General features: G+C 40.0%; 1 protein-coding gene across 34 annotated transcripts in view; it reads left to right on the forward strand.

Annotated features, from left to right (window-relative positions):
• Positions 1–16,965, forward strand: part of DLG2 (discs large MAGUK scaffold protein 2) — a 981,924-nt gene that overhangs the window by 890,630 nt on the left and 74,329 nt on the right. For all 34 annotated transcript variants that reach the window (XM_038135749.1, XM_038135838.1, XM_038135932.1 and 31 more), the window contains one exon: positions 3,072–3,186. In XM_038135749.1, coding sequence (XP_037991677.1) covers positions 3,072–3,186 — 115 coding nt within the window. The remainder of the gene's footprint in view (positions 1–3,071; positions 3,187–16,965) is intronic.

Genomic DNA, 16,965 nt, shown 5'->3' on the forward strand with positions numbered 1-16,965 from the left:
TACAAAGATGGGTTAAGAAAAAAGGACTCTTTCCCAGTAGGCAGGACTATCACAGCAGTTCTGATGGCAGAGCATCACTGTTTCTTTTTCTGTTCACCTTTCAAATGCATCTGTCACTGTAGTATCTAGGAATCAGCAGGAGAACTAGGAGGACTGAGATTAAAGAAACTGATCTGAGCTGAGTTAAAGACTGCCTGCATTGATGGTTGTGCAATTTTGGCCCAGGTGTTTGCCAGGAAGAAGGGACAATTTCAGTATTTTTTACCAAAAAAATGCGAAGAAGGTACAGTAGGAAAATAAAGTCCCATGAATGTGGGGTTTTTTTTCAAATTATCTATGTATTTAAATCCATAGCTAAAAACATCTCGAGAAACAAAGTAACAGAATATCATTAGTACTTCAGTAATTTTTGGTATCAAGCAGGGAGGAGGACCTTGAACCTTGAGTTTTCATCACACACTTATTAGACAAGTTTAATATATCTTGTGGTTTCAAGATGTCTCCCAGAGAGAGATTCTTGAACTCAGAATAAGTTAACAGGCAGTTAAAGCTGTTAAATTACAAGTGTGCTGTAAAGTCAGAACACAAGCAATATCATCATCTGACCAAGCTGTAGTCATTTGAGTATCTGCTGTTCAAGTTTGCTGGATGCTGTGCTAGAGAAAATCAGATTTTCAGTCTTCTCACTCTCCAGATTGGTGTCTAAATCTGGGAGTTACTCCCACACCTTACATACGGAGTCAGCCTGGGATGGGGATGCTTATTAAAGGGAAAGTTGCTCTGCTGTAGATCATTCATATCCTTGGTGCTGCCCAGATGTAAAACATTAAAGAAGCTGAATTACACTATGTGTTTACTGTCTTCTTCAGTGTATCCACCATAAATGAAAGAGAGCTAGTAACAATCCTTAGAATTGTAATATTCTGTCTATTTGTGTAGGGCTGATACTGTATGGGGAAGAGAAATGCAAGTCTTGGTCCTTAAGATCCCCTTTCCTATTTGCCAAGAAGAAATGTTAGATTTGTTTTAATGAAATATAAGCTAAACAAAGCTTTGCTCAGAAGATGATTATTTACTAAATAAATTCTAAAGCAGGAGATCAGAACAAATATGACTCACATGGAGCAAACTTAAATCCTACACAGGGGTAAACACTTCAAAACTAAACTCCATTTCAAAAAAAAAACAATGTGAGTTTATAGGAGCCTCAGTTCCACTGAGAATTTGTGCTTTTAAGTCTCTAAGAAGTTTAAAGGTGTACTCTGGGTGAAAGAAGTGAGCAAGAAACAAGCTACAGAATAAATCTAAAATACAGTCTGCATGTAGGAGTTTCTCTTCTCCTGACACACAGAATTTCAGTTGCAGTCAGTGAAGTCATAGGTATGTGGGAAGACAGAAGAGTCTTATACCACAGCAGTGGTTCCCAAGTGACAAGCAAAATAGCCACTGTCACTTCACAGACTGAGTAGGTAGGTAATGCCAAGGAAGCTCAGTGGAAAGGGAGGCAAAATGTGTCAAGAGAGAAGGAGGGGAAAAAACCCTATCACAAAACCCCAAATCAAACCATTCTGCTAAGCCAGCTTGAAAGTGGCTAGTAGTCTATACAAAATGTGGGATCTTGGAAAGGTTAGGTGTTATTATCCTATGAAAATGTAGAGTGCATGGAATAAAATGAATTAGTAGTTGCAAAGCATCTAGACATTCTGGGAACTGAGCCAGTAGGAACAGCAAATGATCAAACAAAAATAATGCTGAGGTCTAGGAGAAAAATGTGAATGTTGCTGTCTTACAGCATTTTCATGTAGCTCAGACAGCAACAAACAAGATGCAGAGCAATGGGTTATAAATGCACTGTAAAGATTTATTTGCTTAAGCTGGAAGGTAGTGGGATCTGGTGGAGTGTACCTCTGTCCTTTGAGGGAAGAAACCTTGTGTGCTGGTTTCACTTCTGCTTTAGCCCTGCTGTGGGGAAAGGGACCCTTCTTTTGAAGGCGTCAGTGAAATAAAATGTTGAGGTGCAGGGAACATCATCTTCTCTTTGCTGGCATCAGTCTGCAAAATCCTACTCTTTAAAGTGTCACTGACTCACTGAAATGTATTTTGTACACCCCCTCAGCTTAGTCTTATAGCTCACATCAGTAGATTTCCTGGGTTTAGATTGAATTATGGCTCTCTGAGCTGCTGGAGGTCCTCATTTTCAAGGTATTAGAGCTTGTCTCCAAAAACTCAGTCTTTCTTCTTGCAAACCAGAGCTCAGCCCATTGAGTCACACAATGAGCAGGGGGAGCATGGGAGCTGGAGGGACCATTGATGAGGCTGTGTCCTGTCAGAGAGGAGTCTCACCAAATAAAACGCCTCCAGCTGATCCCCTGTTGCTGGGCAGCTGGTCACAACATTTGGCAGAGCCACCAGTATAACTATGGAGGTGAACGAGGTGGGTGGGAGCAGTACTGTGCCATTGTTATGCAGCTTAGGTTTGGTGTTTCTGGGGTCACCCACCCTAAGAATGAGATAATGGCTCCACCCATTTAAAAGAAACAGAGTCCAAGCCTCAGTGAGCAGTGTGAAAAAGGTGGCTGATTGCTCATATAATGATTTTCCAGCTGCTTTGGGGATAATTAGACATAGAAATATTGCCTTCATTTTGATGGGATTTTACAATAACTGCTTCACTCGTTAATAACTTGAGTCCCACTGACCCTACCAAGGTATCACATTGTTTGGAAGGAGGAAAGATACAGTGGAAAACTGCTTTCAACATCCTTTCCACAGACTGGAAGATATTTGTTAACACACTTTAAACCTCCTTTCCTTTCCTGAAACTGCAGGACCATGAGTCTAGATATCTGATTCCTCATCTAGCCAGTGTTGAAATGTTCAGGTACTGCAATTTAAAGGGCATATATTTACCTAAGATAATACATTTATTCAAGGTTCTATTAAACCTCCATTTTCAAGACATGCCTTATACTCATTAATTTAATGTTAATTTTCATTTAGCAGCCCTAATGATTATATAGGTCAAGAAAACTAAAATATCTTTGTTCTCTGGGGTTCTCTTATCTCCTTAGAGTACGCTCGATTTGAGGCAAAAATCCATGACCTGCGTGAGCAGATGATGAATCACAGCATGAGTTCTGGGTCTGGCTCCCTGAGGACTAATCAGAAGAGATCACTGTATGTCAGGTAAGCAGGAAGAGCCTTCTCCTGGGAATATGTCGGCAGCTACCTTGCCCGTGTCTGACGTGTTGTTGGTTTGGCACAGTGGGAAAGAAGTCTGAGGAACTGCCTTGAAATGAACTGAGAAATGCATCCATCTCACAAGCACAGCATCATTAATGAGAAAATTGGATAAAAGCCCTATTTGCCCTATTTGACCATTTCAAGTAATGTGCAAAGAGCATTACACTTTCATAGTGATTTGGATTTATGAGATGAACATTTCTTAGCTCTGTCAATATCTGAGATGGATATTGTGGAGTAACGACAGGATGAATCTCTGTGTGAGGTCTTGCCCAGACATGGAACGAGTGTTCTCAGAAAGAGCAGCTTTTTGCCAAAACCTTTTCCTTGCAAAACAAACTCTTGTATGCTACTCTAAATGCATGACAATCTGCTACTGTCCCTTCGCTACATTTACCCTTCTATCAGTCTATGCTGCAAAGAATTTGCCATCTACATAGCAAGATCAAATGTGCAGATGAGATGGTAAACAAGCTGCTATCCATAGCTTAAATGGGGTGGTGAATAACAAAGGAATTACCTTTGTCACTTTTTGGGAGCAATGGTTGTAGTTGCACCTTGACTGTGCAAGTCTGTTGCCAGACTGGGTGTTGCCCAATTGCCCCAGCAAAATTCTTGCTGTCACTCTCCCCTTTTGGGACTCACGGAGACTGTGGCAATCTGTCAAGTATTTTAATAATCTTAATAATTATGCTTCTCTAGGCTTTCATTTTCATTCTCCCCTTTGTCCCCTCTATCCTCCCCATGCTCAGCATATAATTTGAAATTCCTGACAATCATGAAGCAGAGGGAAGCAATTTGTCAGCCTCTAGGCAGTGATAATTATTCACAGGGGAGCTAATTCAGGTGATAACATTGCACAGATCCAATTAAGGCTAAATTCTACATTTTGTCATTATGCTCTCAGCGTGAAGGAGTAAGGTAGCAGACAAGGAAGGGAAAACTTTAATGTTAGCATGATGGGTCTTGTTCTAATGGGCAACAACCACATGAAACACTAATTGGTACTGCTGTCAGAGAGAGCAATGACTGAAGGGAGATGGATCACTCTTACCAGTGATGTTGCTCTTGGGCAAGGTCAGATAAGAAATATTGAAGTTTTCAAGGCATCTCTAACTTTCTCTGACCTGAAGCAAGTTCTTTCCGGACCAGAGTGACTTTGTTGTCAAGAGCTTTGTTCAGCTCCCTGAATTTGCATTTTATGTGTGTGTAAGGATAGATAGATCCAAGCATCTTTTCTTGAGATAAGCCAGGAACACAAAATGTAGGGAGTAATGGTGTGAGAAGCCCAAGCCAGCAACTGCAGGTTAATTGAGGTGTACACATAAAGGGCTGAACACCTTATTGCAGTTTGAACAGCAACAAAGCTTGATCTCCCCTGTATGAGCATTGACCTGGGAAACTCTGCTGAGAACTGAGGCTTATTAACTTGCACTCTGAGCCAAGCTGAGATATCTGTGCTGCATCTGGACTAGCCTAGCTCTTCTGTGCAGTATTGCTCTGTGTGCACTGTTGAGCCTGGTTTTCTGCTAGTTCATGAATTCTGGCTGTGATCTGTCTCACTAAGCTGCTATGCCCTGCTGCTTCACTGCAGGAGCCTTTGATGTCTTAGCTGCTTATCTAAATGGCTCTTCCCAAACCACAAATGCAAAACCTGTTCTTTTATTCCACAGTTGATCCAACAAATGCCCCAAACCTCTGAAGCAGAAAGCCACAAAAGCCTCAGTCACTATTGTTAGTGTTTACTTTTTTCTCTCAAACCCACACAATTGGCTGTGTCCATGTCTGAGCATCCTGTTTGAGAGGCTCTGTATCTCACATATAACCACAACGTGTTTGTAGTGCAGTAGCACCTGCAGCCTGTCACTGTCAGTTCAATTCACATGCACTAATTACAAAAGTAGTTTGTGTCTATGTTAGGCACTCAGGAAAAATAAATGTGGGCTCAAAAATGTACTTGTTTTCAGAGATGAAAATTTTCTCATTATGGATACTCTTTACAAGTAGGGCCCATGTAAAAAGCTAGAATCTAGCATTTGGTTTCTATTCTTACAATTCAGGACATTTCTGTTTCAATGGATTATTTTAGTCAGCATGTGCAAGAGAGCTAGAGGCAAATGACCATATGCTGTTGTAAATCTCTAGCTGTAATGCCAAGTTTATGATTCAAGTTTGCTGTTTTCCTTTCTTTGGGATGTAGTGATTTTGCTGTCCTTCACTGAGTGTGGCAAGCATGGTTATTTTTTTAACCAGAAAGCTTAATTGAGACAAGTCACTATATTCTAGGCAACACAAGGAAATAAATTAAGCTGCAGATAGGTTGTAATAGTTGAAAATAAGTGTCATTACCTGTTCATAGAAAAGCCAGCAAAAGAGGGTGAGAAAAAGTAAAGCTACAGTTATGCCAATGGATGTGGGGTTTATTGGATGTAGGGATTCCTTCTTTACCTTACAGTCTGTGATTTCCCCATCCAGCCCTTACAAAAAAAGCATAGCACTGAGATATGCAAAAGAAGCTATATTCAGTTAAGTGAGACAAAATGTAATATAGAGGTAAAGGGTTGAATGTAGGACCACAAGTAGGTGGCTAAAAGTCTCACTTCAGGAGTGTAAACAACACAGGAAGGAAATCAAGAATTACTTGTTCAGATAAATTGTGTAGCTCGTTGACATGATCTTTTATCTCTGCATACTCTGGTGTTTCAGATTTGTATTATTTTTTTTCTTTCTTTTTTTTTTTTTCTGTCTGTCTCTCTGACACTTCCTGGATTATTTCCTGTGAATTTCCTGAATTCTTTTTTTTCAGTACTGCCTGTTGCTTTTTAATTGCAGACCCTGTAGGTCTGTTTGGGATGTCATCAGAGAGTCCAAAACACTAAAGGCAAAATATGAGTCTCCAGGCGAGGATGGAGCAGTAGGAAATACTTCTAGTCCATTTGGGAGTTTAAAACTTCTTTGTCACTAAATCTGTTGAGGAAAAGAAATACAGAAAGAAATGCAGAAAGTGAGAATGGATAGGAAACATAGAAAATGTTATTATTCATGCTTTGTTTGTTGGTGAAAGTGAAAGAATTTAAATCTAGTTCACTAACTGCAATGATAGGCTAAAAAATCTGATATTATAATTTTTAAGTCATTGGAATTCAGTCATCAGCTCGTGATCAACCAGGAGAATAAACAAACCCATCACCAGCTAAACATTGTACTATATACATGCATAGCAGGGTCTTATGCAAATTTATGTCTTCCTTTTTGTCTTTTTACCTCAAGGTTTTAAAATCTGTTCTTGTAAGATTATATATTTCTCTGTCTTTAAATAAATAACATGCTTTGCATTGTCCTTCTAGGTCCATATCAGTAGTCAAATTTCTAGGTTACATATGGTTACTATTGCTACTCCTAGGAAATGCCAGATCATGTTATTTAACTCACAGGCTACGGAACATGACAGCCTTTTGAACAGTTAAGCATCAGAGAAATACAGTTCTTTAAAAAGTTTGGTGAATTGGAGTCACTGAAACTTTAACTTCCAAACTTTGGAGGAAACAGAGCTTAAGCAGTTTTCATGTTGTTGTACTAGATTATTCCTGAGCTTAAAGTACTTGTGTTAGATTTCTGAGGATAAGAGTAGATGCTTCAGTAATTGCTACTGCACATGCAAAGAAAAGGTTTTCAGGAATTATCTGGCACCCAAAACTGCCGTCTTAATGTCTGGTTTTGGTTTACAGATGAAAAGTAATGAGATAGGCTTAGCATAAACAGTCACTGCACCATTTAAGCTTTATTCAAACCAGACAGCTTCTGAAATAATGCTTATATTTAAAATTCCAGTTGTCCAAAGCCACAAGCAGACCCCGTGGAGGTGTATTGATCTGCAGAAATAACTCTAAAGCTTCACAGCCCCCAGCCCTTTCACTGCCACTTCTCTGTTTAAAGTCTGTTCAGTACTGTCAGTGACCAAACCTGATTTCACCTCATCAGGGCTCCTTGTTGCTATGTATGAAGGGTTGAGTTTACTGAAATGCAGCTGTTTCAGCTTCTGCACTACTTTCAAATATATCAGTACAAAGTGAATGGTACAGTTGGCTGTAAAGGTGAGGATGGAAATCAGGGCTGGGACAGGACTGGATCCAGCTGCAATGTCTGAAGAAGTGATTCTGCAGCTGCCTCTCCACTGTGCCTGGAAAAGCACTGCAGTGGGAAGTGAGCCCAAGGCTCTTCCCAATTAGATGAAGACGCTTATGATCAACCTTTTTATTTCCAGTCCATGTTGCACTATTTATGAAAAAGTGCACGGTGCAAAGAGGTGCCTCTTCGTCCACTACATTTTTGTCTTCTTCTAACTGGAATTATTGCTAAGCATTTCATAGCTGTGATAGATATGGGCCATACAAACATGTAGTATTATGTGTCAAAAATGTGTGTGTTCTGGTTCACTTCTTATTGAGTCGTGAGGAAGTATCTGGAGATTTGCCATCACAACTTAGCTCAGCAAAAGGGAAGTCAAAGCTGAGGTACTTTGGGTGGTTTACTCTCACTGTCAGCACAATGGATTCTCCATTAGGTATTAGACACCTTTACACAAATTTCCTGAACTTAGAAATTAGCATGTTGCCGTATCATAGAATCACAGATGGTTTGGGTTAGAAGACACTTTAAAGATCATCTGGTTTCAAACCGCTGCCATGGGCAGGGACATCTTCCAGTAGTGAGACTTTGGTTTTCTACAGATCAGAGAAATTCTCAGTTTTGAACTTTTCAGAGCTTCAACTGACATTCATTTGGGGCAGTTTGTGAAGATTGAGTCTGATATCCAGGGCTTGTTCCATGCAATGTCTGTTATAACAGCTTCAGTCTCCTTGTCTTCTTTGAGGCAGTGAACCCCCTCAGGCAAGTGAACATCAGGTCAAGGCTGCATGGGCAGAATTCTCCTGTGAATCTGCACAGCTGGTTGCAGTGCAGTCTGAAATCCTGAGAAATGCAATTCTTGGAGAATGGTAGTGAAACCTGAACACATGATGGTAGTGAAACCTGAACACATGATAAGATCAGACTGGGTGATGAAAAGCTCTAGTATGTAGGTCTGGAAGCAGAAATGTAATGAAGAGATCACTGGTGTTTTCAGAAGGAGGTACTGAGGAAACCAGAGAGAGATATGAAAATGGCCATGATTAAATACTCACAGAATCACAGACTCACTGAATTTCTAGGTTGGAAGAGATGTTTAAGATCATCGAGTCCAACCCATGTTCTAACACCTCAACTAGATCATGGCACCAAGTGCCACATCCAGTCTTTTTTTAAACACATCCAGGGATGGTGACTCCACCACCTCCCTGGGCAGATGATTCCAGTATTTGACCACTCTTTCTGTGAAAAACTTTCTCCTTAATTCTAGCCTGAATCTCCCTTGGCACAGCTTGAGACTGTGTCCTCTTGTTCTGTCTGTTGTTGCCCGGAGAAAGAGACCGACCCCCAGCTCACCACAGCCACCCTTCAGGAAGCTGAAGAGAGTGATAAGGTCACCTCTGAGTCTCCTTTTCTCCAGGCTAAACACTCCCAGCTCCCTCAGTCGTTCTCATACGGCTTGTGTTCCAACCCCCTCACCAGCCTCGTTGCTCTCCTTTGGACACACTCAAGTATCTCAATGTCCCTCCTAAACTGAGGGGCCCAGAACTGGACACAGCACTCAGGGTGCGGCCTCACCAGTGCCGAGTACAGGGGAAGAATGACCTCCCTGCTCCTGCTGGCCACACTATTCCTGATAGAGGCCAGGATGCCATTGGCCTTCTTGGCCACCAGGGCACACTGCTGGCTCATGTTCAGCCGGCTGTCAACCAGCACCCCCAGGTCCCTTTCCACCTGAGCACTGTCCAGCCACACCGTCCCCGGCCTATAATGCTGCAGGGGGTTATTGTGGCCAAAGTGCAGGACTCAGCACTTGTACTTACTGAACTTCATCCCATTAGATTCTGCCCATCCATCCAACCGTTCCAAGTCCCTCTGCAAAGCCCTCCGTCCCTCTAACAGATCGACACACGCTCCCAGCTTAGTGTCATCTGCAAATTTACTAATGAAAGACTCTAAACCCTCATCCATGTCATCAATGAAAATATTAAACAGGACTTGCCTCAGCACAGACCCCTGAGGGACACCACTGGTGACTGGCCGCCAGCTGGATGCAGCACCATTCACCACCACTCTCTGGGCTCAGCCATGTAGCCAGTTCCTAACCCAGCACAGAGTGTCCAAGGCACAGGCTGCCAGCTTATCTAGGAGTATGCTGTGGGAGACAGTGTCAAAGGCCTTGCTGAAATCCAAATAAACAATGTCTACAGCCTTCCCTGCATCCACTAGGCAGGTTACCTGGTCATAAAAGGTGACCAGGTTGATTAAACATGACCTACCCCTCCTAAACCCATGCTGACTGTGTCTGATACCCTGGCCATCCTGTAAATTCTTTGTGATGGCACTTAATATAAACTGTTCCATTATTTGGCCCGGTACTGAGGTCAATTATTCATTACAAGGAGGAGGGAGAATATTTTTTGTGAGATATATGTGTATGTGTGTGTATATATATATATATATATATATATATATATATATATATATATATATATATAAAGAAAATCCAAATAGATATTTTAGTGTTAATTACATGCTATATCTACATACATATTGCAAAAATCTTCACTTCAGCAAGTTGCCTAGTATCTCTCTTGAGTCAGTGGAGTGCACTTGGCACTTTCAGAGTACAATTCATGTCATCCAGAAGTAGACATCTAAAATTGCTCAGGCGAATCATGTCCTAAAAATGTCTCTTTCTCACAGTTGAGTGGAAGGAGCCTCAGGTGATTAGCTGAGATGTAAACATCAATATTAGAGACACTTCATGTTGTGTGACCTGAATCCCATGCTCACTCAAAATCTTTCTCTTTTGCTCTCTCACGAACACATGTGTGTGTTCATATGCATATCTAAAAGCTATAACATCAAGCTTCTGACTGTTATCTGTGCATTCTTCTGTAACATAGGTTGGAAACACCAACAGTCTTTTTTAATTGGGCCGGGTTTTTTGCCCATATTCTTATTCTCCAGGATTCTTTCTGAATTCATTTGTCACTTTAGTTAGCACTATTGAGGATCCATATACACTCGGTACATGGTCATCACAGCATCTGGGAGCATCCAAGCTGAAGGTTCTTTCAGGTTCTGCAGAACTGAAACTCTCTGAAATTCAGATTTTTGCAGAGCAAATGTGAGCGAGCTTGGCACCTAGACATTATTTTTTTTGTTTTAATGAGGAAATAGCTTACATAACCATGCCTGTACTTTAATGGCATTATAGAACTATTAGAATTCCCTTTACTGAACAGTAAGTGGAGGAAAATGGAACTTTTACCTCAGATTCCTGGGTGATTGAATGGTCCCAATTGTAGCACAGAATGGAAACATGCATTCAGAAAATGTGTCATAAATGGCATAATGCAGATAAGTTTGGAAATGGCCAGATAGGTACACACAAAAACTAAATTTATTAAATGGCTTATTGGACTTGAAGTTCCTTTTCAGACTGGAATTGTTGGAATCTCACTCATTTCACATGTCCTGGCTAAGTAAGTGTTTCTGAATATTCTAGTACTACTTTTTAATGGTTCTTTCTCTGAAAATAAGAATCTTTTTTACATCCTCCTGGCACAAATATTCTCCCTTGCTTCAGTGAGAGCTGCTCAGATTCAGAACCAAGGAAGTAGTGTAAATCTTTATTTTTCAAAGCAAGGAGTGTCACTGCGCATGCTTTAGAGACCTTTTCTCTAGGGAGACATTCAAGAGCTGAACCGTATCACTGAGTTCACCCAGGTCTTCATTAACTATCAGAAACACTGAGGAATTGAGGAGGATGAGGGATATGCCGGAATACATGAATCACCTAATACAGTGGGAAGTAAATCCAGTAGTTTTTATTTATTTCTTTGAATTTCATGTTTTGAGCAAAAGCATCTGGCTTGCAGAACATGTGATTATCTGTAAAATGAAAAAGGAAGATGAAACAACTCTTGTCTTTGGCAAAGCAAATCTAACATCTTCTTACAAAATTCAACCTCTTTATATGCTTAGAGGCATTTGCAAAAATTACCATGTTCATCATTCTGCTGCTAAGAACAGAGCAAATGAGAAATTAAAAGTTTCCACTGAAAATTGAAGAACAGAGAATATCTGGAGAGAAACTGTTTTGTTGGGATTTTTTTTTAAGTGGCTTCTCGCTGTCAGTGGAGCTGTGAGAATTTCACACTTCTTTGTATTATTTCTGTGAAATTTTCACAGGTCCTTAACTGAAGTGTACTAAGACTCATAATGCTGGTGCCACTCCCAGTTAAAAATGCATGTGAGGATTATTAATCTTGGACTACTCACAATTCAAAGGCCTTCACATTAATAGTTTGATGGCAGTCTGGTGCTAAAAAACCACCCTGAAATGTAATGCTGTAAATACAACAATATGTCTCACCAATAGCCTAGGCCTGTGAAAATTGATATATTTGATATATAGTCAGTTGAAACTATTAGCCATCTCATAAGCTATTACAGTTTTTCCTAACAGTTTCTGCATTTCTTACTCATCTGCTACTTTTTTGCAGTGTTGATACTAATGAACAGTTAAGGGAAAATTATGTTCGTTTGCAATTCTTCATAACATTTCACAGACAAAGACTAAGCAGTTAATGGAGAGTGAAAACTGAACATGTAAACACATCAGTCAAACAGTCTCATCTCTGCATCTGACACCAGCTCTTTCCTTCACATCTTCATGTTTATCATATCTGCTGCTCTTGGGTACCGGGCGTGTAATGAGTTCAACCCATCCCTCCCAGAGATGCATCGTTAGTTGCAGCATGAACCAACAGCCCAGCAAAGCTTTTATCGATGGGTGTTTCTCCAGCTGGGTCAAAAAGGGGGGAAAGTAGATTTATTTCTGTGTGGTTGTCACTTTGCAAATCATTGACTACTTTGTGTTCAAAATTACGAGCTGTCGGACGCAGTACTGAGCACCTGGAAGGACTGAGCCCTGTGTGAAACGAGCACAGCCTCCAGGAACCTGAGATTAAAAATCCTGCATAAAGTTTAAAACAGAAAACAGAATATAAAGAATCTTGCAGAATATCAAAGCCATTCTTGCCTAAGTCATCTTATCTTTATATTTTCAGTAAAACATGTATTTTAAATAACTGGGTGAGACAAGGAATCATGTCCTCAGTGCAGCATTATTAATGCCTGGTGTGAAACAGCTTTTCTATTAGCAACTTCAGTAGGCATAACTAGTACACAGTCGTGGCCATTTTCCATATTGTTCTGTTTCATAAGTTATTAAAATAATGGCCCAGAACAGGTAATGTGCTTGACGTGATGTCTGCTCTACAGAAGCAGCACACCTTCTTCTTTTCTTAGGAGATGCCTTAATAGCTTTTCATTGCACATATATTTTGCTTTTCTGTTCCCTAGAGGGACTGCCTGCTTTCTGCTTCGGAGAGTAGAAAGTGTCAGCTAGAATAATATCCAAGCCAGAAGATGATGAGGTTGAAGATCTTGGCCCCATGTGGGAATAGGATTTGTCTGAAATTTTTATAACCAATTTTTATAACCAAGATAGACACAGTTTCAGCCTCATTTCTAAGCAGAAACTCTGAACATGATCCATCAGTGAAGGGGAGGGGGACGTGAAAGGGAAGATAAACTGTCTGTGGCTTAAAATGGCTGAAAGTGAATCAGCAAAACATGCATTTAAGCTGTGTCTGTTCCCTGTGAAACAGCAGTCTTATCCAACAAATAGTTGCTTATGATGTTTCCATGTCAACAGCTATAATAGGACACCGACAGTTTGTGCAGCTTTCCACTGGAAAAGTACAAGACAGTAGCTTAGACCGTGAACATAGAGACAAAAGCCTATTGAAATAAAAGCTTGTGTGAATACAGTTGAAGTTGGAAATCTAAATATGCACATTTGCACACAACACAGTGGCCAATGTGAGAGAAAGAAGATGCTTGGCCCTATTGAAGAATTTTCCACCTGAAATCCTATACAGAAAAGTCATAAAGCCACTATAGAATAGACTCTCCAAATCAGCTGTGTTGAAACAAAGCTGAGAACAGAAACAGGACATAACACTGCTGGAAAGGGTAGTGGGAATATGCATTCAAAGTTCCTTCCAATAAAGACAAATGAGGAGGATCTTTAGTTTCACTGCAAGGAAGTCCATCTCTGAGGAGGGAACCCGGCCAAGTTAAGTGGTGAGGCTAAGTGGGACCAGTAGTCTTTACTGGCCCTTTTACTTCTCATTAGAAATAGAAATTACTGTAATAATGCTATGGTGAGCCTGGAAGGATTTGGGGAATTGCCTACCTAAATTGGGGCTCATAAGGAACTCCTCAGGAACTCAAGTTAGTCATTCCCTGCCACCCCACTCTTGTAACAGGAAAAAAAGTACTAATCAGGTCCTCTCCCAGGCTTCATTGACATGATGTTGAGTAAACCCTGGTTTAGATGCAGCTACTTTACTATTTCTGCTGTGAGTGGTGCCTATGTGGTGCTGATCAATACTTGAAGCTGGTGTCCAAGGGGAGCCAGCTCAGTGTGCCAGCCCCAGCAGGTCTTGCACTGCTAACCCTGTGTCTGTCCCTCTTGTATACCAATCTTGTCAAGTAGGATTTGATCCTCTCTGAATGTGCCTCATGTTCAAAACAAATGGAGTAAAAAATTATTTCAGAGATTAAGATATCCCTCTGTGTGTCTATATATATATGTATGTTTGTGTGTGTGTGTACATCTGCATTCTGCTGTGTCTCGAACTCCATCTCTCTTGTGAAGACTCTGATTATGTGTGGCTCATTCTCCCCTTGAAACTCCTTACTCTAAAATGTAGCAAATAAACAAAGACTGTCAGAGTTATTTGGTGAAGAGTTTGCCAGATATTCCTTGCCAAACAGGAATTATAATAATTAAACATTCACCCACTTTCCATAGATTTTACATCTTATACTTTTTAATTGACCATGAAGGCAACAACATTTCTTCACCCAATATATTGGGCTGCAATCTATTTGATGCAATTATCAAAACACCTGCTTAGCACAGCATATCTACTTCTACACAAACCCCTGCTTACAGAAAAGGCAGGAAAAAGAAAGCTTACAGAAAAAGACACGTTGCTATTTCTGCTCCTACATCATCTTTCTAGCTGTTTAAAAGGGTCCTGGCGTAGAGGGCAGCAGCTGAAAGCTTTGGAAAAAAATTAGGGCAGAAAAAGTTTCTTAACAACGTAGAAGGCTTTAGGTTTTTTATAACCTTATATTTCTAACCAATTAGATTTTAGTTATGTCAGATTGGAATAGTTCTTACCTTAGTGTGCTGCTAATAACCTGTCCTTCCCATTTCCAGAAAGTATCAATATTTATTTCACTCTGGGAGCTGGAAAGATCTGTAATCTTTTTCTTTTATAAGCACTATCTCTGCAGACAAGCTTTTTCCTCTTGATGTTCTTGAGACATTTTAGAGTCCAGGTAGAGGCCACAGATACCCACTGTAGTAATTACTCCTTTCTGCAGAGACTGTAAGACAATTTGGAGAGAAAGGGATCATAGGTGATGAGTGACAAAATGAAAGAATAGCCTAATGGCCATCAAGCAGTATTTTGCCACTCTCTTACAGACGATTCAAGATGCAAAGCTGTATTTCAGTCCTTTCTGCTGTTCCCATCTTTACCCAGCCAGCCAGACTTTGTCTGTCATGTTTCATTTTCCTGAGAATGCTTCAGGAACTACTCTTGTAAAAGTACAGCTTAGATTTGAAAAATATCTATGGTTTCTTCATAGATTTATGGACAAGGAAACAGGTATCTTTGTGAACCCATCTTGAAAACAGATTGAGACTAGACAGTATCAAAACCATTTTCAGAAACACTGCAGGAAACAAAGTAGAAGCAATGTTTCTAACAGGGTTTGCAGATTCCAAATGCAATTGCCCTTTCAGTGTAAGCACCAAAAGTTATTTTTCTTTTTCTATATTGCCTGGCAGAGCATTGCCACATGCATGGAGAGCTATTGTGACAAGAAGGCTCTGCTACAGGGAGAAGCTGTGTCCTGAGAGATATCCTGGAGAGTAGATATGGTCTCAGGGTTCTTCTGCCCAGTGTTTCCTCCAGACATGACATTACAGACACATTTTTATGACATCCACTTGTTACTAATTTGATAGCAAATTCATCCCATTATAATGTTTATGGCACTGGTGTCTGGTCCTGATTTCATACCTGGTCATCTTTACAGAAACGAGGATGAACTACAGGAACATTATCAAGGTCAGAACTAGGTTCCTAAAGCCTCTACTAGAGTTATGAGTTACAGCATGACTCCAGTGCATGGTGCTTCTTCAGACCTGATTTACACAGGTTTCAGTCTGCTTAAGTTAACCCTAACTAGACTGCAATTAGGGTCATCAGTCTTTTTTCTCATTTTAAGCCAGAATCATGAGATGTTCCAGGAGTAGTAATCAGAATTCCTCTTTCATCATTGATATTTATATGTGGATTCATCTTGAAAGCCTTGTGAACTTCAGCAGATCTTTCAGCAAAACTGGACGTAAATTTTCTTTCTAAGTCTTTGACAATCTCTTCATCTACTTATGCTTTAATAATTAATTAGAACATCAGTAAAAAAAGCAAAATATTAATTAATAGCAGTGGACCATGGGACACTTCCTATCAATGTCTGTGTTAGGCTTACTATCCGGCCAAATCTAATGGCTACTGCTAGAAGATGATGGCTCAATTTGCAGTCCACAGCTCACGACATCTCCTCCTGCAGGTGCAATAACCAGAGATTATTAACTCCCGTGCAAAACAGATATGAAACCCGGCAGCTGAGTGAGTTTCACTGGTTTAGTGGTAAATATCTATTCTTTCCTGTAAACTTGACCTCATTCATCACATGCCTGATAATTTCTTTCAATATCTGAATGATAAGCTGTCTTTTCACACAGGCCAAGAAGGATGACCTATTATTATAACTACTGTGTAAATGTAATCATCTTCCTTTAATTGATGATTTCAGGATTGTAGTTTACTTTAATTTGTATTATTGCTCGATGCTAAGATTCAGAATATGTTTAAACAGAACATGTTTAGAAATACAGGGTTTTGTTTTAAATGTCCTCAGTGATCAATTTATTTGTCTTTGTCTGTGTGCAGACACTACCAGCAGATAGTCATTCATTTAGAAATACTTACCTGTAAGTTTCCTTTGAGAATATAAAAAACAATTGAAAAATTTGGATAAAATTCAACAGATAATTTGGCCTTTAATGAGGATTGCAACAGCTTTGGCTGCAAGAAGTCTGGAGATGAAAAATTGTAAAAGAAATAATCAACAGACAGGATGTTTTTGTTTTTGAAAATATGAAAGAATAGGAAAATTGACTGAATTAATAACTTGAAAATTCTCTAGTGTAATGCAAGGATCATGGTGGAATTTAGCCTGTAGAAAATGGGGTTATTTTCCTCTCAACAGAGTATGAAAGTCCTGTATAGTAGATGGATTTCAGCTACTTTAGTTTTAATTTCTCTGTATTGCCATCCTAAAGACATCAGGCTTGGACAGACATAAGAATGTATTCCCTTCTAATGTAGACAGTGTGCAGAAGGATTAAAATTTCCTTTCTTCAGTGCA

The sequence above is a fragment of the Motacilla alba genome, chromosome 1, assembly GCF_015832195.1.
Source record: "Motacilla alba alba isolate MOTALB_02 chromosome 1, Motacilla_alba_V1.0_pri, whole genome shotgun sequence".
In the NCBI taxonomy this organism is placed as follows: Eukaryota; Metazoa; Chordata; class Aves; order Passeriformes; family Motacillidae; genus Motacilla; species Motacilla alba.